Below are 21482 nucleotides of genomic sequence, written 5' to 3' on the forward strand. Positions count from 1 at the left end.
CCTGTCTGATTCTATGATTTCCCCAGCTCCCCACAAACAGCAGCATCTCCTGCAGGACCCCATTCTCTCCCCTCCTTCCCAGCACAAGGGCTCTTTCCCTCGCAGACTCTTCCACGGAGGTGATGTCAGGGTTGATACATTTGTGTCTGAAGTGGATCAAAAGCAGTTTCTGCTCCATTGACTGGTTATTTTCCCTCTCCGGGTGGGGATGGCTCCTGTCAGGATGCAGCACGCCCGAGGCTGTTTGTCTACCCTCAGATAAATCTCTCACCTCACGCACAGTGGGAATTAGAGTGAATGCAGGGGCTGGACGCCTCCCAAGCCACCGCAGATGCTGGTGCAGATGGTGCTGGCAGAATTCCCACTGACAAATCATCAAGTGGGATTGTCCAGACTCTCCCAGTAAAGGGGCTGTGGGTCTGGAGTGATCCTGCAAGGCTGGGCCAGGGGGTGCTGCCCTGGGTCTGTCCCTTGTCCCCACACCTTGCAGGTGACAGGGTTGTTGCCTCACTGGAGGGACCTGGTTGTGGATGTCTGGGAGGTAAAACACCACGTCTGGGTAGAGCCAGAGGTCTGTGAGTCTTTCTGCTAATGGAGAGGAACAAGAAACCTCAGGGTTTTAAACAGATTTTTCCTCAGGTATTTGTGCAGTTGAAAGATTCTGTAGTTGAAGGGTGAACTTGGAAAGGGAAAGTCTGTGTTCACTGTGGGAGTTAAAAGCTCCTCCTGAGGCTGAAGGGATGGTGCTGCCAAACAGCCCAGACTGGAGCTCCCACCCTGTTCAAACCATCCTGCTGTTCCCAGCACGGTTCTGAAGGTGGGCCCTTCCCCTTCTGGGAAAGAGATGGATCCTGCTGGAGCTCCTGACCTTCTGATAGTGATGAACCCCATTTGAGCAGAGAGGAGTGTCCCTGTGCTCTGGTCAGCACAGGGCAGGGTCACAGCAACTTCATCCCTCTCCTTGGTCCAATTTGTTGAAACGGGGCAAACACCCACAAGGAAGCTTAGGAAAGGACTGAGCAGGATTTTCTGTGCCCAGCTGAGCCAGGACTTGTGGTTTAGGACATTTGTGTCCCAGGCTCTGCTTTCCAGCCCTGAGCATCCCAACTGTGTGGTTGCAAAGGTCCCACCACTGCTGGGGAAGGAACGGCCCTTCATGTCTTTGGGACACTGGCCTCGAAACACATGTTCTGCTTCAAAATTTTCTTCTGGCTGCTTCTGAAGTTGTCTTTTTGGTCTGAGTTTACTGAATTTGTGAATTACTATAATCTTTCTAAACTGTATACTCTTCTTCCTGGGGGTTTTGTCTGTTGTCTGAGTTACCTGTTCTTTTGTTGAAGAATGAGCAGAGCAGAGCCCTGTAGTGGAGGTTTCTCAGCCACTGAGCATCTCTTTCTTCTCCCCCAAAGCAGATGAAGTGAACTTGCTGGACAAAATCACTCTCTATGCACAGGACCTCAGCAATATTTCCTTTGCCTATGATGAAGCCAACTGCAGGATCCTGGAGGTGGGGCAATATGCCACCCTCAACATCCCCACCAGGGAGGCCTTTGGGGACAGGTAGGTGCCTTCGGGGGGTGGGGCTGGGCTGGTTGTGCCCAAAAATCATCCAGTGTGTGCTTGTTGGCTCGAGGAGTTACTTTCAGACCCCATTCCATAATGACAAGGAGATAACACATCCACTCTGTGGTCTCATGAACATTTTGGAACAGGCTGCCCCATCCCTGGAAGTGTCCAAGGCCGTGTTGGATGGAGCTCTGAGCAACCTGGTCTAATGGAAGGTGTCCCTGCCCGTGGCAGGGGGTGGAATGAGATGGTCCTTAAGGTCCCTTCCCACCCAAACCATTCCATGATTCTTTGATCTTTGTGGGTGGGGTGCACAGCTCTTGACTGAGCACTTCCAGGGATGTGTTTCCTTGGTGTTCCCATCAGGAAGGCCTCTCTGCTCCAGCACATGAGTGGAAAGGACAAGAAAGGCAGCACAGCCATGTCCATCAGCATTGCTTGATGCCAGGGTCTGTGGGGGCACAGACCAGGTGGGACCTTTGCCATGCTTGGTGCAGGGCTGCTGAGGAACAAGGATGTGGGACATAAAGAGAGAAGGCATTAAAAAGCTGCTTGTAGCAGGGTTCCCATCCATCCCCACAGTGGGAAAGGCAGGATTCCCATGGAAAACCCATGCCCAGCCACATAAGCGTGTGCTGAGACTGCTCCTGAGAGGGGTGTGCTGAGGTTCTAGGGTTGTATGGGTGTTTTATATATATATATATACATATATATGGGTTATATGGTTATATAAGGTTATGAGATTATATGGGCAATGCTAATTTTGGCCTGGCTGCTTCTTTTCGACTACCTGACTTTACAACTGCAATGATGTTTTTTTGCTCTTGTTTGATTTTATTTTTCATCCTCCCGGGGTTCATTTGTGCCGTGACTCGTTGGTTGTGCCCCGAGGGGTCAGTCCCTGGTGGCACAGCAGATGCCACGTGTCCCCTGTCCCTGCCAGGTTTGCAGATGAGCTGAGTGTGCTGATGAAGCTCAGGTACTCCCTGAAGGAGGACACCAGCCTGGTGACCATCCTCAGCCACAGGAGCCACGTGCTCTTCCAGATCAGGATCAACCCCTACGCCCTGGTCTTTGTTACTACGAGGAGGAGACACTACGAGTAAGTTTTTCTGCCTTTTCGTGCTTCCTTTTCCCCTCCCAAGGCCAGAGTTGAGGTTTCCTGCTCTGGTGGGCTTTGAGCAGTGCCCATCATGTCCCATGGCCCGTGAAGGTCCCTCAGACCTGTTGCTGTGACTGTGCAGGCTGTCACTGCCAAACTCCACTCTGTCAAAACGAAGCAGATCTGGAAAGCAGAGCAAAGAACAAAAAGGTTGAATCACCTGGGGATGAATCAAACGGGGAAAGACAGAGATAGCAATAATTTCTCAGACACCTCAAGTGGTTGTGGAATCCCCAGATCCATTGGGAAACAGCATTTCTGTGCTGGAAGACAAGTGATGGTGCTACTTGTGACAGTTCTAGTGCTGTCCTTTGTGTCTGCACTAAGGGACCCTTGGAGCTGATGAGGGGGAAGCCTCATCCTGCAAGAGCTGTGGGACCAAAGTTTTGTGCTGTGTCCCTTCCTTTCCCCCCTGGAACACACAGGTTCCCAGTTTCCTTCCTTGGTGATGGGCACTGGCACCAGGTTGCCCTCAGCATCTCCCTGGAGAGGCTGGAACTGCACGTGGACTGTCGGCTGGTGGACAGAGTGAGCTGGGCCAACTATTTCGGGATGGGAGTGAACACTGAGGGGCTGATCATCGTTGGAGGCCTCATCGAGTCCTTTGAGATCCCCTTTAAGGTGAGTGAGGGCAGGGCTGGGAGGGCATGGTCTGCTCCAGCTGCAGGAAGAGAGGCCACCACCTCCCTCTGAAGGGATCCTTTGCCTTCTCTTCCTAAAACACACCCTGTGTGTTCATGCTTGGGCAGGGTGAGCTTGGAATTGTGCCAAGGGCTTGTTTTTGGCTCAGGGCAGCACAAGTGCCAGCAGTCAGCTCAGCAGTGGGGACCCCTGGGTTTGACTTCCATCCTCTCCTGTTGGCCATGACTTGTAGCACGTACAGGTGTTGCTGTGTGTGCAAAACATCTGGTTTGGGAGAGTGTCCCATGGCTTCACACTGACACAGGGCAGGGTTAGATGGGATATTGGGAAGGAATTCTTCCCTGGGAGGGTGGGGAGGCCCTGGCACAGGTTGCCCAGAGAAGCTGTGGCTGCCCCATCCCTGGAAGTGTCCAAGACCAGGTTGGATGGGGCTTGGAGCAACCTGGTCTGGTGGAAGGTGTCCCTGCCCATGGCATCTTTGCATCCAGCCCTTGAAGATGGAAAGGGAATGTTGATTGCCCAAACCATCCCCTGGCTATGAGGAGCTGGAGACAACCTGCTCCCACAGCCCCTTCCAGACCTTTCTCTGCCCTCTGGAGGAAGAAGCACGAGGATAAATGATGGTTTGTGTGTCCCTTCCTCCCCAGGGAGCTCTTCAGCAGCTGACCTTCATGATGGGAGACCCCTCAGCCGCCGCCGAGCACTGTCACAGCTACAACTCCACCTGCACAGGCTCCTTCAGCCTCAGCCACCTCACCTCCTCGTGGGAGCCCTCCACAGCCTGGCCAGAGGTGTGGCTGAGGGCAGCTGGCAAATTTTGGGGGTGCTGGGCCAGGCTCCTCTTTGGTTTAACCCCATTCCAAGTGTCAGTGCAGCCTGGCAGAGCTCGGCTCTCCACGCCGAGCTGAGATGCAAGGAGGTGATGGTGGGTGGTTCCTTCACCACCCAAACCCTCCCTGCGAGTCACAGATGGGTTTGGTGAGAAGGAAGATGAGTTAAGGGGAGGGTTTCTGAGCCAAGGAAAGCCTGGGTGGGTGTGTGGGACTGCGTGTGCTCGGTGTGGAACACAGGGAAGCTTTGAGGAGCTGTTGAGTAATGCTGCAGCTGGAGCTGGGCTTTTGGGAGGGGGTGACAGCTGTCCCGGGGAATTGTACACCACTTTGGAATTCTTGCTCGCTCCCAGAAGGATTGTACACCCTTTGGTGCATCATCCTGCCAAAGGTTGTCCCTCTGTTCCTGCCAGTGTTGCTGGAAAGTGGAAGTTCGGGGGATTTTGCTTTTATTACAGTGTTAAGTAAATAATTGAGAAATTTTTCTGTGCCAAAAAGCCCAAATCACTCAATAAATCCCCAAAAAGACGTGAAACACCCAGGCTTTCCTGAGGAGCTGCAGTTGGCCCAGGGAGATGCCTCATGTCTTAGGCCAGGGATATTAGAAAGGAGCCTGGAAAAGGCTGGGGAGAGGCAAGTGTGGAACACCAGGGTTTGGCACAAACCTCCCGGTTCTGGTGGTCTGGTGAGGAGCTGGGACAGCTGCCAGGAAAGGGCAGTGTCAGGGGAGGGCACTGGGTGTGGGATGGGGCATCTGCCCTCTCTGGGGCCTGCCAAGGTTTCCTTTGGGGTGCTGGTGCCAGCACATCCTGGCAGCAGAGAGGGAGCAGTGACACCCACCCAAGGTGACACCCACCCGAGTGACACCCACCCAGGTGACACCCACCCGGGACAGCCCTTTGGTGGCTGCACCCCTCCTACCACAGGCTGCAGCAGTTTGTGTGTTTATTATTTTAAGAGGAGGATTTTAGGGAAAGCTCTGATCAGGAGGGATTAAGTAGGAGCAGCTTTGCCAGGGAGTAAATGGGGAGGAGGCTGAGTGTGTGACACAGGGCAGGTCACACTGGCTCTCTGCTGCTCTGAGGGACAGTGGGGTGACCCCTGGCCATCCCAAAATGCATTTCTCACACTGACAGCCCTTGGAGGGCGTGGCTGTGGCTCTGGGATAAGTTGGACTCACTCCCTAGAGCCAAGAGATAAGGACAGATCTCTCATTTAAAAGCTCCAAGATGTGTCCTCCGAGCCTGGGAGGTGATGGGCTCATTTTAACATGTGTGTTATCCCGAGTTCTGGAGGCCTGGAGCTTTGGATGGCTCTGGTGCCTCACCCAGCAAGGACAAAGTTTTACTTTAAGCATCAGTAAGTTGACTGCAAGTGGGACAATTCTGCCCCACATCCCACCAGTTCCCACCCCTTACTGGCCCTTCCCAAGGACTGATGAGCTGCCAAATGAAAAAAAACTGCAAAAACCACCCAAACACTTGAGGGGTTTAATCCAAAGCTATTCCCTCATGTTCCTCTGAAGGATTGGCTCCCAGTGTGCATTCCCTGGATTCTTCCTGTGCCCTCAGAGGCAGTTCTTCCATCCTGGAGCCAACAATAAGCACGTGGTTAAGTCAGTGCTGGTCCTTGGGCAGTGATATTTTCCCTCTTTCTCCCTCCATCTCTCCAGGTGCCAAAGGAAACCAATGAAATCCAGGATTCCTCTGCTCAGGTAAGACTCTCCTGCATCTCCCCTCTCCATGTCCCTCTGCTGTCCCACCCCCAGAGCATCTCCTGGGGACATGAGTTTCTCTCACGAGCAACAAGGTAAAACCCAAAATTCCCAGAACAAGGCTACTAATTATTATTTTCTTGGCTATTGGTCGTTATTTTCTTTACTGCAATATTTCTCTTTAATGATTTGAATGTAACTTGGCATGTCTTGGAGCTGGTGGAGGCCAAGGTGAGTGTTCAGGTGACCTTCCTGAGCTCCAGTGAGCCCCAGAGGGACGGTGATGGAGGTGGAGATGAGATGGATCAGGTCACCACCTGCACAGAGGTGTTTGTGAGCCCTTGTGCAGCTGGATTAGCTTGGAGGGAAGGCAGTGAAGGTCAGCAGGGTGGCAGGAGAAGGCGGGAGGTTGGACATCCACTGCTCCTGCCCACGTGTGGGATGTGATGCGGGAGGTGGGAAGGGCTGGAGCTCTGCAGTGGGAGGAGGAGGCAGCTGTGGTTCTGAGGGTTTATAAAGCATCCCCCTGCCAGGGCAGGGCTCCTTGGCTGCTCTGGTGGTCATGGCACTGGGGCTGGGGGCTGATTGTCCCATCTGCTCTCCCCCAGCTGGAGCTTGGAGCGTGTTCCAGCTCTCCTGCGTGTGCCGGGGGGGTGAGTGAGTGAGCAGAGTGAGGCTGGCTGCAAGTCCTTGATGCTCATGCTTTGTTTGGGATTTCCAGCCAAGATTTGTTGTTCAAGTTCATGCAAACAGGCATCCTGAGGGGGAAACCCGCCAGCAAATGGAAATTGAGATTTGTGTGTGTGTGTGTGTGTGTGTGACTGAGCAGTTCAATTCCTTCACTCCCCTCACCCTCCCAGAGTCCTTCGTTCCCCTCACCCTGGCTATTAACTCTTTGGAGAGAGTTTCTCTTCTCACTCCTGGCTTTAACTGTCTGGTTACGCCTCGATAACTCCTTTGTGCAAACCTCTTGTATGGTGCAAAAGTGACTTTTAGAGCAGGTTCATCCCCTCTGCCCCAGGGTTTGATCTTGGCCCCTCACGGGTGAACGTGCTGCAGGTTTGGGGTGATGGTGGTTGGGTTTGGCATGAACTGAGGTGGCAAAATCACTCAGAAAGGTGGACTCTGCCTCTCTGCAATCAGGCCTGATGACTCCTGGTTGGGATTTGATCCCCATCATCCAATGCTCCTTTGCCAGTGGGCTCTCCCTGCGCCTGGTGAGATGTCACCAATAATGAGAAAAGTGGTGAAATTCATGGGTCTGCAGGGGAAAACTAATGATATTCTGGATTTGGGACAAGTTTATTTTTCGAGCTTTTAATGAGGACCAGAGATGCCTCGGAATCTTTGGCGTTTGGATTTATTAAATGGAAAAAAAAAGTGCTACTAATGCATTGCAGTTTGGAAATAATGGAGAGCAGAGCAGGGCTGGGCCACAGCTCTGCTTTGTAGTTGTGCTCTCCCTGCCTTTGTTCCTTTAGAAGTAAATTGGTAGATTGGTGAATTCCTTAATTGCTAATTAGAGCTAAATAATTACGCAGGCTCAGGGCGATGGTGGAGGAAGATATAAGTGGGTGAAGGCAATAGTTTAGCAGCCTAAATGACACCTGGATTGCAGCCTATTCCTGTTGGGAATTTTTTTCTGAGGGGTAAGTTGTCATTTCTGAGCAATCTTTGGGACATGGATGGTGTTGAGAGACTTTTCCTGCCTTTTGTCTTCTCTTTGACTGTCTGTGCTCGACGTGAGCAGGAGGGCTGAGCTGGTTGGCTTTTTCCAAAGCAATTTAATCTGGGATCCTAAAGCCATTCAGCAAACAGTCAAATAAAGCTTAAATCCCACTGATTTCCAGAGGGAAAAAACTTCACAGGTTTAATTATCTGGGCAGTTCAAACTCCTTTGGAAATTTCTTCTCGATTTAAAGCTGCCGTGAAGGCTCCGTGGAAACACTCGGTTTGGTCACGGTGTGTCTGTTCTTTCATCTTCAGATGTGTTATTGAGCAGAATTAGTGTTGGAATCACTTGTTCAGTCTCATTCATCCCTAAAACCGCTGGATAGTAACAGCTCCAGCCTTCCTTTAAAATCAGAGCAGCCTGAAGCTGATGCTCATCTCTCAAATACCTGTCCCAAAAGGGTTGTGCTTGGTCACCCCAACTAATAAAGACCAGCCCTCAGGTGGGAACTGTCACTCCTCCACCCCTCTGCTTCCCTGGAACTCTGGGGCTGCTGGTTCCTTGGATAAGCTGGTTCTAACACCAGATATCCCTGTGGGGGTGTGGGGAAGTGACTGACAGCTGGAGCCCAGCACTATCTCCCCTGCTCTCTTATCTTGAGATGGTTGCTCTTGTTCCTGAGAGCTCAGATATCTCAGCCACTTGCAGAGCTCTGAAACCAGTTTCTCAGGCAGGATAAGATCTGTGGATCATTTGTTGCCCCTCAAACCCACTGTGAGATCAATGTAATGAAAGGAGTGTGTTCCTGTGCACCACAGTGGATTTAATCCCCAAACCACATGGAAGGGATGAAGTGCTGTTCCCTCCAACCTCACCACAGGACACCCTCCAGTGGCAATTCCAGCTGCTCTTCAACCTTTTACCATCTGAACTTCTGCCTGGGCTCAGCTTTTGTGCCCCTGTTGGCTTTTATGACTTGTCCTAAGCCAGAAGTGTTGCAGGAAGGGCTTGGCTTGGCTTGGCCAGCATCATCTCTGCTCCTGCTCGAGCAGCTTCCCAGACCTTTGTGGTCCCACCGGCACCTCGTGTCCTGCTGCAGGTCTGTGTCTCTGTGCTCAGGGCACCCCCATCCCCTGTGTGCAAGGCCAGCAGGGCTCTTCTCTGCCAAGGGCCACTTAGAAATGGGGTTTGCTCTGCTTTTGCTCTGCAGAGGTGAGGCCTTTGTGCTGCCTTTGTGCTGGGCAGGAGCACAGGGAGCCCTTCGGAGGCTTTGCAGCCTGAATGTGGTCCCTGGATGTGGAGCTTGCAGGGGATGTTTAGGATTTTGGGGGCCTGGGTAGGACACCAGGGAACCCTGAACATCGCCCTGGGGAAATAGGGCATTGCTGAGGCATCTCACAGGGACCTCCAAAACGCAGGGCAAAATATAGGGACCTCCAAATAAAGACCATCTCATTCCAACCCCCTGCCATGGGCAGGGACACCCCCCAGTATCTTTAGGTACCTTTCCAGTAGCTAAAGGGGCTCCAAGAGAGCTGGAGAGGGACTTTGGACAAAGGCATGAAGTGACAGGATAAGGAATAAGGGTTTTAAACTAAAAGAGGAGAGATTTAGATTGGATATTGGGAAGAAATTCTTCCCTGTGATGGTGCTACCTTCCACTAGCCCAGGTTGCTCCAAACCCCATCCAGCCTGGCCTTGGACACCTCCAGGGATGGGGCAGCCACAGCTTCTCTGGGCAACCTGTGCCAGGGCCTCCCCACCCTCCCAGGGAAGAATTCCTTCCTAATATCCAATCTAAATCTCTCTTCTTTTAGTTTTAAAACCATTCTTCCTTGTCCTTTTGCTTCATGCCTTTGTCCAAAGCCCCTCTCCATCTTTCTTGTAGCCCATTTAGGTACTGGGAATCATTTCTTTGGTCTATTTATATTTTCAGTCTTACAATGGATTCACTTCCCAAATCCAGCACCCAGGTGCCACATATGGAACTTGTGAGGAAACATTTCTGGCACTGAGGAAGTGGCTCCTGCCCTTGTGGCCTGAAGCAACAGGAGAAGGACCAAGTGACACCTCAGGGCTGCAAGGGCAGAGCAGGGGGAGCCTCTGCTGAGCACCAGAAGGGGTTTCTCCTCCCCACACTCCTGCTGCAGACCCACAGGTATAACTGCCTGCCCTGATCTGCTGCTGGACACAGAATTTCCTGGCAATTTTTCCTTCTTTCAGTCAGTCCAGCCTTGATTTTCAATCTTCCCGTGGTGGAGCCTCTTCCAGGAGCTCGATGCTACGACATGCTGGAAGGAATAATTTATAATTGTCTTTCTCTGACCCTGAGCTTGTGGATCATGTTGTACCTTTGGCTGTGGGTGGAAGAGGCTCCTATGCACAAAAATGTGCTTCCTCAGAGAAGACACTGAGCTCTGAACGGGGTTTTACCCAGCCTGACCTGGCTGAAAACCAGGGCAGAATGTGACTCTGGTTGTCTGGGCTCCTGGAGACGGGGATGCTCCAAGCTGGGTTTTAACCCATTTGCTATTTAGTTGAGGTTTTGGGTTGTGGCATCAACTGAAAAGCCCTGCAGAAGTCCAGCATCACTGCCCCAACACTGTTCTCTTGGTCCATAAAACACTCTTGGTCTCCTCAGGCAAGAAACCAAGTTAGTTACACAGCAACTCTTTCCAAACCCATGGCATTAATTACATTATCTCTGGTTTCTTTATTAATGAGCCCCATGTCGGTTGTTCTGTTATTTGGCTTGGGCTCAGCTTGAGGGAAGAGCTCTCTAATTATTCAAGGCTTCCTGTTTGCCTTTTTTTCCCCCCTCTTTTTTTTATTTTCCTCTTTCATATTGGCACAACATAAAGCCTTTTCCCAGTCCCCTGGAGCTTCCCCAGCTTTCTGAGCCAAACTGAAAACTCAGAGCTCATGTTGGGGAGAGCTCTGTGATTTTAATGCTTTTTGGATTGGATCGTGGGGACAGGACTGGGAAAACCCCCCTCCTTGTCACTTCTGGAATGGAAAGTGGTTTGTTGTCATTTGGTTGTGTCATCTGGCTGTTCTAAACAGAAGGGGGATTCTCCAGCTCTGTTGCTGCTGCTGGTTCAGTCTCTGCCACGTGGCAGAGGGTCCCAGAGGGGATTCACCAAGGCCTGGCTGGGGCAGAGACTCCTCCTGCCTTTATTTTCCCTGTTTAACTTGATTTTCTGCAAATCACGGCATTGCTTATCACGTGCCAATCCCCTTTTAATCCTGTTTTATCATCCCTAATGGCTGTTTTCAATCTGGGCTCACTCCCCACTTCCCAGCTGGAATTTCTGGGAGTTCAAACCCACATGCCTTCAGCCTCAACTCTCACGCTTTTGGGCAACCTGGGAGCTGTTCCCAATTTGTCCCTCTCAGCTGGTTCCTCTCTAAATTTGGCCTGTTTGAAGGAGCAAGCCTGGATGGTATTGATTTTGGCTGTTAGTGCTGTTTACACAGAACCAATATAATTCAGCTTGTGCCTCAGAGACCAGTAACTTTTAGCTCAGGGACCCGTTTCCCTTGAGCTTCCCCAGATGGGAGTTTCCAGGGGAGACCTTTCCCATGTCAAGCATTGAAGCTGAATTAAAAAACTGGTGGCTGCAGTGGGCAGGAATTCCAGGCTGTGCCAGTGGCAGCTGCCAGGGCTTGATCCGGCTTCCCACTGGCATCTCCTGGCTGGCACATCCTGGGGGTCTGTTCTGCACCAGCTCCATAGAATCATGGAATGGTTTGGGTTGGAAGGGACCTTAAAGATCATCTCATTCCACCCCCTGCCATGGGCAGGGACACCTTCCACTAGCCCAGGTTGCTCCAAACCCCGTCCAACCTGGCCTTGGACACTTGCAGGGATCCAGGGGCAGCCACAGCTTCTCTGGGCAACCTGTGCCAGGGCCTCCCCACCCTCACAGCCAAGAATTTCTTCCCAATATCCCACCTAACTGCCCTCTGGCAGTGTGAAGCCATTCCCCCTTGTCCTGTCACTCCAGGCCCTTGTAAACAGTCTCTCTCCATGTTTCTTGTTGCTCCTTCAGGCACTGGAAGGCCACAAGTAGGTCACTCCAAATCTTCTCCAGGCTGAACAATCCCAACTCTCCCAGCCTTTCCTCCCAGCAGAGCTGCTCCAGCCCTCTGATCCTCTTGGTGCCTCCTCTGGACTCTCTCCAGCAGCTCCATGTCCTTGCTGTGCTGTTCCCCAGGGCTGGAGCAGCTCTGCAGGGGGGTCTCACCTGAGGGGCAGAGGGGCAGAATTCCCCCCTGCCCTGCTGCCCACACTGCTTTTGATGCTTTAGGGTTGTTCTTTTCTAAATCACCAACAAATTAAATGTAACGAACAAAGACAGGACCCCCCCCCAAAATTTTTCATAACAGAGAGCAAAGCACTTCAGCTGTTTGTGAAGGAAACTTCAAACTTGACTTTTGAACTTGGAAAAATTAAAATTTTCACTTTTCCTCTCCGTTTGGGATGGGGGAAGACTTTGGAAACCTCCAAGCTGATGGTGTGGCATCTGGCAGCAAAGGAAGAGCTTCAGCAGCTCCTGCTGCCTTTGGTCCTCCCGAGTGGGGCTTGGCCAGAGCCAGATCCCCTGACCCAGCAGTACACTTGGGTTCTCACCTGAAGAACGACCAGTTCTGGCAGTGAAATTGGTGGTTTTTCTACCTGCTCTTCGTGCAAACCCACCCTGGTGCTCCCGAGCGAACGTGCCTCTTGTGCCCGTGGCGCGGAGCAGGATCGGAGCCGGGGAATGGCTTCAATCAACGGGAGATGGGAAGGACGATGGGAATGATCTCCTTGTACCGCTCTGCTCCCCTCCTCGGCCCTGCAAGGCAAGTGTGGGCCTGCATCTCCCTCTAGTGACTCCTCTCAGCCTGTTCCTCCTCGGCTCCGCGGCCCCGGCCCCGAGGAGCCCCCGGCCAGGGCTGGGTCCCACCCGCTCCTCCCGGTGCCTTGTCCGGGATGTCGGTGCCCTCTGGAGCTCAGCCGGAGCACGGAACGAGCTCCAGGAGGGGTTGGTGGGCATGTGGGGCTGATGGAAACGCTGCCAGCTGCTCCAGCAGAACTGAGGGACCTTCACACCCACCCACCCCCCAACCCGTGGTCAGTGAGTGTTCAAGCCCCGGCTGAGACACCGGCACCGGTGCTGGGGGTAAAACTGGTGGGATTTTCAAATGCAGGGAACTCTGGAGTTTATCTCCCTTTTCACAGTCAGTTCTTCAGTCTTGAGTGTAGATATTTCTACCAACACTGCAGTTCTCCATCCCTGGGCTCTGCTGGTGGTTTTAGGGCTGAAGGAGCCCATTGAGACCTACAGGGACCATTTTCTGAAGACAGAATGAGCCCCTTGCAAGCCACTACCTTAAATTAATTAGCTGCCAGCCTCCAGGAGGCTCCACTTGGGCTTGTGCCTGTCACCTCTTCCCGACCCTGGGAGGTTTGCAGCTGATGGATTGGGAAGATGTGTGGTGGGAGCTGTGAGCTCCCCTCCCATCTGCCAGGTGGTTCCCCTGAGACCACCAGGAGCCTTGGAAAATGCAGAAGCAGCAAACTGAAGGGCTGAAGGGACAGATTGATCCCTGGTGTCACCCTGTGGGTTTGCTGCAGTTGTTTTAGTAGTTGCTCTCAAGCTTGGATTTCTGTCATTAGGAGATCTCAGAGCCCCTTCCGGTGCCTAAAGGGGCTCCAAGAGAGCTGGAGAGGGACTTTGGATATGGGAATGGAGTAACAGGACAATGGGAATGGGATCAAACTGAAAGAGAGTAATTTTAGATGGGATGTTGGGAAGGAATTCCTCCCTGGGAGGGTGGGGAGGCCCTGGCACAGGTTGCCCAGAGAAGCTGTGGCTGCCCCATCCCTGGAAGTGTCCAAGGCCAGGTTGGACAGGGCTTGGGACAACCTGGGATAGTGGAAGGTGTCCCTGCCCATGGCAGGGGGGTTGGAACAAGGTGATCTTCAAGGTGCCTTTATTCTGGGATTCTTCTCTCAATGCTCCTCCTGCAGAGACACTCAGGGTGGGGGGATCCCTGCAGGGGGGCTGGGAGAAGGAGCTCCATGTTGGTGTGACCCAGGCTGACACTTGGCTCATGTCCCTTGTGGAGGGTGAGTTTGGGTTTGTAGGGGGCTGAACTGCCCTGCCTGGGGAGGATGAGCTGCCCCAGAGCTCGGGGGGTCCTGCCTGGGGCTCACAAGTTGTACCCTGTCTTGTCCCTCCCAGCAGTGTTTGTGTACATGGGAAATTAAGGATCACAGAGTCATTAAGGTTGGAAAGGATCTCCAGGATCACTGAGTCCAACCTCTGACCAACCACCACATCAACTAAACCATAGCACTAAATTCCATTTCCAGGGATTTCTTGAACCCTCCCAGGGATGGTGACTCCACCACCCGCTCCATGTGTTGAGTAGGAAAGGGAGAAAAACAAGTGAAATCTTCAAACTTCGTTTTTTTTTCTGTCTTCCTTTCCAGGATTCCAGACTCACCAGTTCAGATTTGACCCTGGGGCCACCTTGGACATGGGAGGACCCTCAGGAGACCCTCAACCTTCAGCCTGATGGGAGCGTCCTGGCTTCACTGTCTGCTCACGAGATGCCATCAGCTGAGGAGGAGGAGGAGGAGGAGGGCAGCCTTTCTATTGAGGATGAAGGCTTTGAGCTGTTCAACTCCACCTACAATAAAATCACAGGCCCTGGCAGGCCAGGGCTGGGCAGGAGCAGCACATGGGTCCATGGTCAAGGTTTGCTCCCTTTCTCCGTGGAGATTCCTGGGAACCTGGTGGTTCTTTTATCCTTTATTATGGATATCTGTTATTACTATTATTATTACATGTTATGGCATGGCTTTTATCCACCCAGGAGGCTCCATGAAGACACACAGAGCAGCCAAGAAGGACCTTCAGGAGGAAAACATCACCACGGAGAAGCTGGCGGGGAACGCGGGCACCCGGCGGCGGCTCCCGCCCGGCAAACCCGGCCATGCCATCCCCAACCTGCTGCCCCACACCTTCCCCAAGGTCCTGGCAGCACGTCAGGCAGCTGCTCCCAAAGGACACGTGCCCAGAGGTCCTGTGAGGACAGCAGAGCTTCCTCTGGTAGCAGCCAGACCTGCTGTCCCTGGGCTTGGGGACGGCGCTGCCCACGCAGGACACTCCGTCCCCGTGGTGGCACGTGGGCAGCAGGGTCGTGTGAAACCAGGACCCCCAGGGCTGCCAGGACCCCCGGGGCTGCCGGTGAGTGCTGGTGGTGATGGCTGAGGGAGGGCAGAAGTGGGTGGTGGAGCATTTCCCCCTGCACGGTGGGTGGTGGGCACAGGCTGCCGAGCTGCCATCAGCTCACGGGGAGAAGCTCTGTCCACCTTCTCTGGGCAAAGGAATCTTCTTCACGATGGGAAACCCCCTCTGTGCAGGCAATGTGGGACTGTGGCCCTGGCAGAGGTTCTTTTGATGTCCCTGAAGGAACTGTAGAGGAGATGATTCCCTTATTCCCTCTCCCTAAAGATGTTCTCAAGTCGTTAAAATTAACCACGTTGGTTTTCATTTCACCCTGGTCCCGCCCAAAGCCAAGCTGAGGGTCTCAGAGGGGGTCAGACCATCTCTTCCAGCCGTAGTTCCCTATGGCATCACTGTCCTTTGCTTCTCTACCACTGCAACACCCCAAAATTGGTGCTGGTGCAAAGCAGAGCGTTGAATTTGTCCTGAAATGAGTTTCAATTATTTTTCACTTCATTCATCCATTGTAGAGGATGAAAAAAGGGAAATTAAAAAGAAAAATATAAACTTAGAATAGATAATTCTTTGGAGAAGTCCTGAGTCTGTGTTGAGAAGTAGCTGAGAAGTGTTTTACATGTTTTCCCATGTTTGTTCCTTCTGCCAAAATCATTCTGTAATTTGGTTCCATTTGCTTAATAATTCCTCTGGAAAATTGTATTTCGCTTCCCCAGTGCCACCGTCAGAGGTGACCATGGGCATCTTCTCCTCCCTCCAGGGCTGACACCCACGTGGAAGTCTCGTGGCTGTCCTGGGGTTCAGGGGGGTCCTGCAGGGCAGGTCTCCACCCATGACTGTGTTCGAGGGACCCGGCACTAAATCCATCATCCATGAGCCAGGCTTCGTGGGATAACGGTTCAATTTAGGATTGTTAGCTTCCCCCCCAAACCATCTCCTCGCTGCTGCAGCTACTGCCTGCAAAAATAGAGGGAAGTGGCAAAAGGAACAGGTGCTGAAGGATGAAAAAATCCCAGGAGCGGAGGGAACGTCACAACATTTGACAGCCCTGCTGTCAGCAGGCAGGAGGGACCCAACCAGGAGGGGAATTGCTTTTCTCTCCTGTAGAAAGCTTGGAGAGGGATTTTTTCCCTCAGTCTTGATTATCCTGGGTGGAAACACAGGTACCAGCAGCTCTATCCCAGCATTAGGAGTAAAGGAAGAAGATGCAGTTTTTACAGGGGCATAGAGTGAAAGGACAAGGGGGAATGGCTTCAGACTGACAGAGAGTGGGTTTAGATGGGATATTGGGAAGAAATCCTTCCCTGTGAGGGTGGGGAGGCCCTGGCACAGGTTGCCCAGAGAAGCTGTGGCTGCCCCTGGTTCCCTGGAAGTGTCCAAGGCCAGGCTGAGCAGCCCAACCTGGGCTAGTGATGCAAGCAGGAATTCTTTTGGGGAGAACAATCAGTCTCAGAACCTCCCCAGGGACGGGGTGGACTCCCCATGGCTGGAGGTGTTCAGGACACAATGGACAGGGTGCTGCACCATCTCCTCTGGGCTCCCTCACCCACAGAGGTGGGACCAGATGATCTCCTGAGGTTCCTCCCAACCTGGGTCATCCCATGGTCCCGGGATTTGGTGTGAGGGGGGGTCAGGTTGCTGAGCACCCTGGGTTCCAACACACTGCAGCCACCCAGAGAGCCACTCTGGCACCTCAGGTGTCCTTACCCCCTCCAGGCAGCAGGGGCAGGGAGAAGAGGGGAGAGGAGATCAGGGAGAAGAAATCCAACTCAGCAGAGCCAAGCCTGGCTCTCCTTCCCCTGGAGCCTCTGCAGCTTCTGCAAAGTCACCGTGGCCAAGCTGAGGAGACAAAGACACTTGTGGTCACAGGGGGAGGGGCTGATGTGTCCTTCCATCCTGACACGTCCTTCTGACCTGTTGTGTCCCTCTGTCCTGACATATCTTTCTGTCCTGCTGTGTCCCTCTGTCCTGCTTCTTTCATTTCTTCCATTTTGGAACAGGTTGTCACATCCCTGGAAGTGTCCAAGGCCAGATTGGATGGAGCTTTGAGCAACCAGATCTAGTGGAAGGTGTCCCTGCCAATGGCAGGGGATGGAACTAAATGATCTTTAATGTCCCTTCCAACCCACCCCAGTGTGGGATTCTGTGTAGGACTGAAGCTCTGTGGTGGCACGTGCCAGGCATGAACCATTATTTTGGCTAAAATATGAGCCAAGCCTGGCAACCTTCCCTGATGTTGGGTTGCTGCTCCCCAGGCTGAGGGCAGGTGGGCTCTGAGGGCCCACAGAAGGGGAACTGGGCTTTAGATTTGGGCACTTCAGGTGATGAGAGTCCCTTTGGTGAAGCATCTCTTCGTTCCAAAGCTGCTCCTGCCCATCCTGTCGGCACAAGGGCTGGGGGTTGCTCATTCCCTGTGGATTCCCAGCCTTGCTCCAGGCTCAGCCCAGGCTGTCTGCAAGCTCAGACCAAGTCTGGGGTCTGTAACTGAAGCTGTCAAAGGCTCAGCTCTGCAGCACACCCGGGTGGGTGCTGTGCCACAGCCCAGTGGGTTGGCAGGCTCTGCCGACGTCTTCCAGGGGGATTCCTGTTCTCCAGAACAGCCAGGATGTCCCACCTGACTGTCCTACCCAGACATGCTTTGATAAGCCCTGAAGTGGGGTCCCCTCTTGGCCAAAATGTGCATTTTTGCCTCGAACTGGGCCAGCTCAGAGCTCCCCCCAGTTACAGCAGCAGCTCTTTGTGTCCTCGTCCAAACTACTGTTTGGGTGATGGCCCTGATCCAACTTTATGGGATTTTTTTTTCCTAACACGCTGCCTTTCCTCACCAGGGGTCAGGAGATGTGCTCCTGCTCCCTGGCCATGTGGTGCACGGCATTTCTGGAGTGGGTGCCTCAGGATTGTGCTGCTCAGCCACCCATCAGAGCTGGCTGCTGATGCCAGGGCAGGACCGGCATAAACCCAGGGACACTTTCAACCCCGCTGGTTTTTGGGGTGTTTCCTGGTGACTTGGTGCTGCTGGTTTGCTCTGAACCAGCCATTTCAGTCCCTGCTTCCCTGGAGCTGTGGCACTGCTCACCCAGCCACTGTGGGATCCCCCTTTGGGGTGACACAGCTCTTCCCCTTTGCCTTTCAGGGCTGTCCTGGCAGACGGGGACTGGTGGGGCCCAAAGGAGACAAAGTGAGTATCCAGAAAATTAGGGGAATATGGAGTGTGGGGTTTAGGGTCCAGGACAAATATCATGCATGTTTTGGGTTGGTTTGTGTGTTTTCCATCAGGACAGCAGTGGCAGCTTCTGAAGCTGCAGGGTGGTGGCCCTTCCTGTGCGTTTGGAAGAGGAAGGAACTGGTTTTAGTGGGTGCTTTAAGCCCAGGCTCAGGACTGAGCTCAGGACAAGCTGCTGTCTTTCCTCTGAGCCACTTAATGGCTCTGCAGAGGCAGCAGAGCCAGGAGGTGGAGCAGCTTTAGCTCAGGTCACCCAGAGGAAGGATGAAAAGCCCAGCCCCCTGCTACATCCATGGAATCATCTCAGAGGGACATCTGTCCTCCAACCCTGCCTTGGTGAGACCCAGGTCTGCCCTTCCTCCTCCAGAAACCCTCTGTGCAGCGGCCACATGGCCCAGCCTGGTCTCCTGCTGCACTGGGGGATGCTTGGGGATGCTCTGCATTGAGGGTGGTGCCCCAATGTCCCCACCAGCAGGTGCTCCTGACCACCTCTGCACAGCACTTCCCATCTCCCCCAAGCTGTGGAGGGGAAAACTCGTTGCCCCACCCAGTGTCTGTCAACAACAGCTTCTGTACTGGTGGTGTTTGGATGGGCCTGGGCACAGGGACTTGTGTAGGAAGCTCATTTTGCTTTCCCTCTTTCCAGGGTTATTTAGATCCCAAGAGCTGGTTTGAACCCCGGAATGTGCCCCACTCTGACCCGAGTCAGAATCTGTGCTGACTGTTAAACCTCTGGCTGGTTTTAAGGTATTTTTAAGGTATCCCTTGTCTCCCTAGGGATACCCTGGAGCCGTGGGCAGGACGGGCCCCCCAGGTGACCCAGGCCCTGTGGGCATCCCTGGTGTGCCCACCATCGTCCTGTGGAGGAACTCCAGGGAGGACTGGCAGACCTTCACGGTGAGTTACAGCCGTGGTGGGCTCAGGGAGCTCCACTCACACCTCCCCAGCAGCTTCCTCTGCTCTGCTGGGAGCGAGGGATCCCACGGTTTGAGATTCCTCGTGTGTTGGGTGGGAGGTGAGGGCAGAGGGAAGGTGCCAAGGAGGGAGGTGCAGCTCCGTGGACAGCTGTCCGTGGGATCAGCATGTCCTCTGTTCCCAGCAGTGCTGTCCCTCTGTCCCCTGGGACTGACCAGGAAATCTTGGCTCCCCATGGTCCACACTCATCCATCCCCTCCCTGGGATGGTTCATGCCCTACCTCTCTCTGCAGGACAGGAGCCAAGGGACACCCAAGCCATGCAGAAATCAGCCCTTCTCCTGCTCTGTGTTACAAATTACAACCTCTCCTGTTTCCCACCATCTCCCAGCGTCCTGGTGTTCCCCAGGGTTTGTGCCCATCAAGCTTCTTGCTGAGACATTTCCTCACCTGACCCCTGCTGCTGTGGGGAGCACAGGAGCAGGATGGGACCTGTGGGAAGCTCAGGAGCAGGATGGGACCCATGGGGAGGCAGCAGTGTCTCAACCACTGCATGGCTGGATGCAGAACTCCATGGGATGACTCCAAAACTCACTGCAACAACCCAGGCAATGTCACTTAGGATCCCCAGCTCCTGACAGCACACTGGGATTAGGCTTCATTTCAAACTCCCTGTGGAGCCTGGCCTGATCCAGGCAGGGCAAGAGCTGAAGGCATTGGGTTTCTAACTGCCTCAGGCACTTTTCCAGCCTGGGCTGGAGCATCCTGGGGTGGGAATGCTCTGTGTGTTGTGTTTGTAATGGCCCTCTGGAACTGCAGCCTGGCAGAACAGTATCAGTGGCAGGTCAGTGCAAGGGGCAGAGCAATAATGGGCTGGTGAGAGCTCAGGCTCCATCTCTGGCTCTCTGAACTCTTCTGTGACCTTGGGCAGGACTTTTGCCTTCTCCACAGCTCATTCATTGCTGAAGAGCTATCACTGCATCCTCTGCTCCAGGGCAAATGCCTGGAATTCCGCGGAGAGGATGCAGTGGGGGGGGGAATCTCTGCTCTGCCAGCACAGCACACCCCGAGGCAGGAGGAGGATGGCTCTGTGCTGGTTCTGGCTCTGAGCTGGGATTCACCCACCAGAAGCCCTTTTGTGGTTTTGTGTTGGATTGGATCAAAGCAGAGGAGATCAGGAGATCAGATTCCTCCTGGGAAGCACAGCAGAGCTGATCCCTGGGAGAACCTGCACGCTGTCCCTCGCTCCTGCCGCTCCAGAGCAGGTGCTGCGCTGGTTCCAGCGCTCCCAAACCCCGCTGCGGGCTCACAGAACACGCAGGAACAAACAGGGATGGGGGGAGAGGGCCGGAGGTGCCGGCTGGGGGAATCCTGCCGTTCCGGAGAGCATCTCCCCGCCGGGGTGATCCCTCCCTCCCGGGGCGGACGCCTGCAGCATCCATCCCTGCTGGCAGGGCACGCTCACAGCGCTCTGCGGAGCTGCTGCCGCTCACTCAGAATTCCTTTGTTGTTGTTTTGTTGTTGTTTTCTTCCCTGCCTGCGTTTGGAAAGACACCTCAGGCTTTGTTCTTCTGCTGGAGAACCGTTCGTGCCTGCGGGTCTTGCCGTGATTTCGGTGGTGTCCCACCTCCCGCGGCCGCGGGGATGCTGGAGGGAGCTCGGGAAGCGGGAGCTGGAGCGCTGCGGGTCCCGGCCCGGGGGCTCTCCCGGCGTTTTCCCGGCTCTGTTGGCCCGGTGCCGACCTGGAGGGGAAGGCAGCGTCTGGCGGGGGTGACCCGGGCCACCGCAAAGCCCCGCAGGGCCATTGTGTCTGTGGCCGAGTGACCCCGCGGCGCTTTGCCCGGCGGCAGGAAACGGGAGCGCAAAGCCGCGGGTTGGGCTTTGCTAATCCCCGCTGAGACAGCGCGGGGGGGAAAGGCTGGGGGCGGGGGAGCCATCTGTCTGTCTGTCTGTCTGTCTGTCTGTCGGCAGCCCTGCACAATGCGGGGGCTTGGGGCAGCACTGCTGTCACGGTTTGGGGGCCAGAGGGGATGTCCCGGGATCTGTTGTTGGATCAGGCTCCGGGAATGCAGGTCAGAGGAGCTGTCCCTCAGTCAGGGATGCTGGGCTGGAAAAGTGAGGGACATGGGGACTGTCCCAGAGCATTTGTGGTTGTTGTGGTGCTCAACAGCCCCTCCTGCTCTTTTCCAGCGAAAAAAACCCCTTAGCTGTTCATGGGAATTAAGGAAAACCAACTCAAGGCCACTGTGATTCCACTCCAAACCCCCGCCCAGTGTTTTTGTTCACAATGTATTGACAGAGTTCAGGTTTGCCAAGAATTCTTGGTGTAACTGGAGGGGCAGGAACCGCTCCTGGTTTGTTCTGTCAGCCTTGACTTTGGTAGGAGTGGAGCTCCCAAGGCCCCCAGGGAAGGAGGAAGGAGAACCGGAGCTTCCAGAGTTATTGGGGAGCCTTAATCTGCAGTGCCGAAATCCTTCCTTTTTATCCATCCCAATCCCTTTAGCAGCAGGAGGACGGGCTGGGA

At 54.0% G+C, this 21482-nt stretch overlaps 1 protein-coding gene across 1 annotated transcript in view; it reads left to right on the forward strand.

Moving 5' to 3' along the window:
* COL27A1 (collagen type XXVII alpha 1 chain) overlaps window positions 1-21482 on the forward strand; it is an 83561-nt gene that overhangs the window by 33196 nt on the left and 28883 nt on the right. The window contains exons 2-10 of the mRNA XM_027687922.1: window positions 1410-1560; window positions 2510-2668; window positions 3154-3349; window positions 4018-4161; window positions 5873-5914; window positions 14068-14335; window positions 14454-14827; window positions 17955-17999; window positions 18822-18941. Coding sequence (XP_027543723.1) covers window positions 1410-1560; window positions 2510-2668; window positions 3154-3349; window positions 4018-4161; window positions 5873-5914; window positions 14068-14335; window positions 14454-14827; window positions 17955-17999; window positions 18822-18941 — 1499 coding nt within the window. The remainder of the gene's footprint in view (window positions 1-1409; window positions 1561-2509; window positions 2669-3153; window positions 3350-4017; window positions 4162-5872; window positions 5915-14067; window positions 14336-14453; window positions 14828-17954; window positions 18000-18821; window positions 18942-21482) is intronic.

Source organism: Neopelma chrysocephalum, unplaced genomic scaffold (assembly GCF_003984885.1).
Source record: "Neopelma chrysocephalum unplaced genomic scaffold, ASM398488v2 Primary Assembly neopelma1_74, whole genome shotgun sequence".
Lineage (NCBI taxonomy): Eukaryota > Metazoa > Chordata > Aves > Passeriformes > Pipridae > Neopelma > Neopelma chrysocephalum.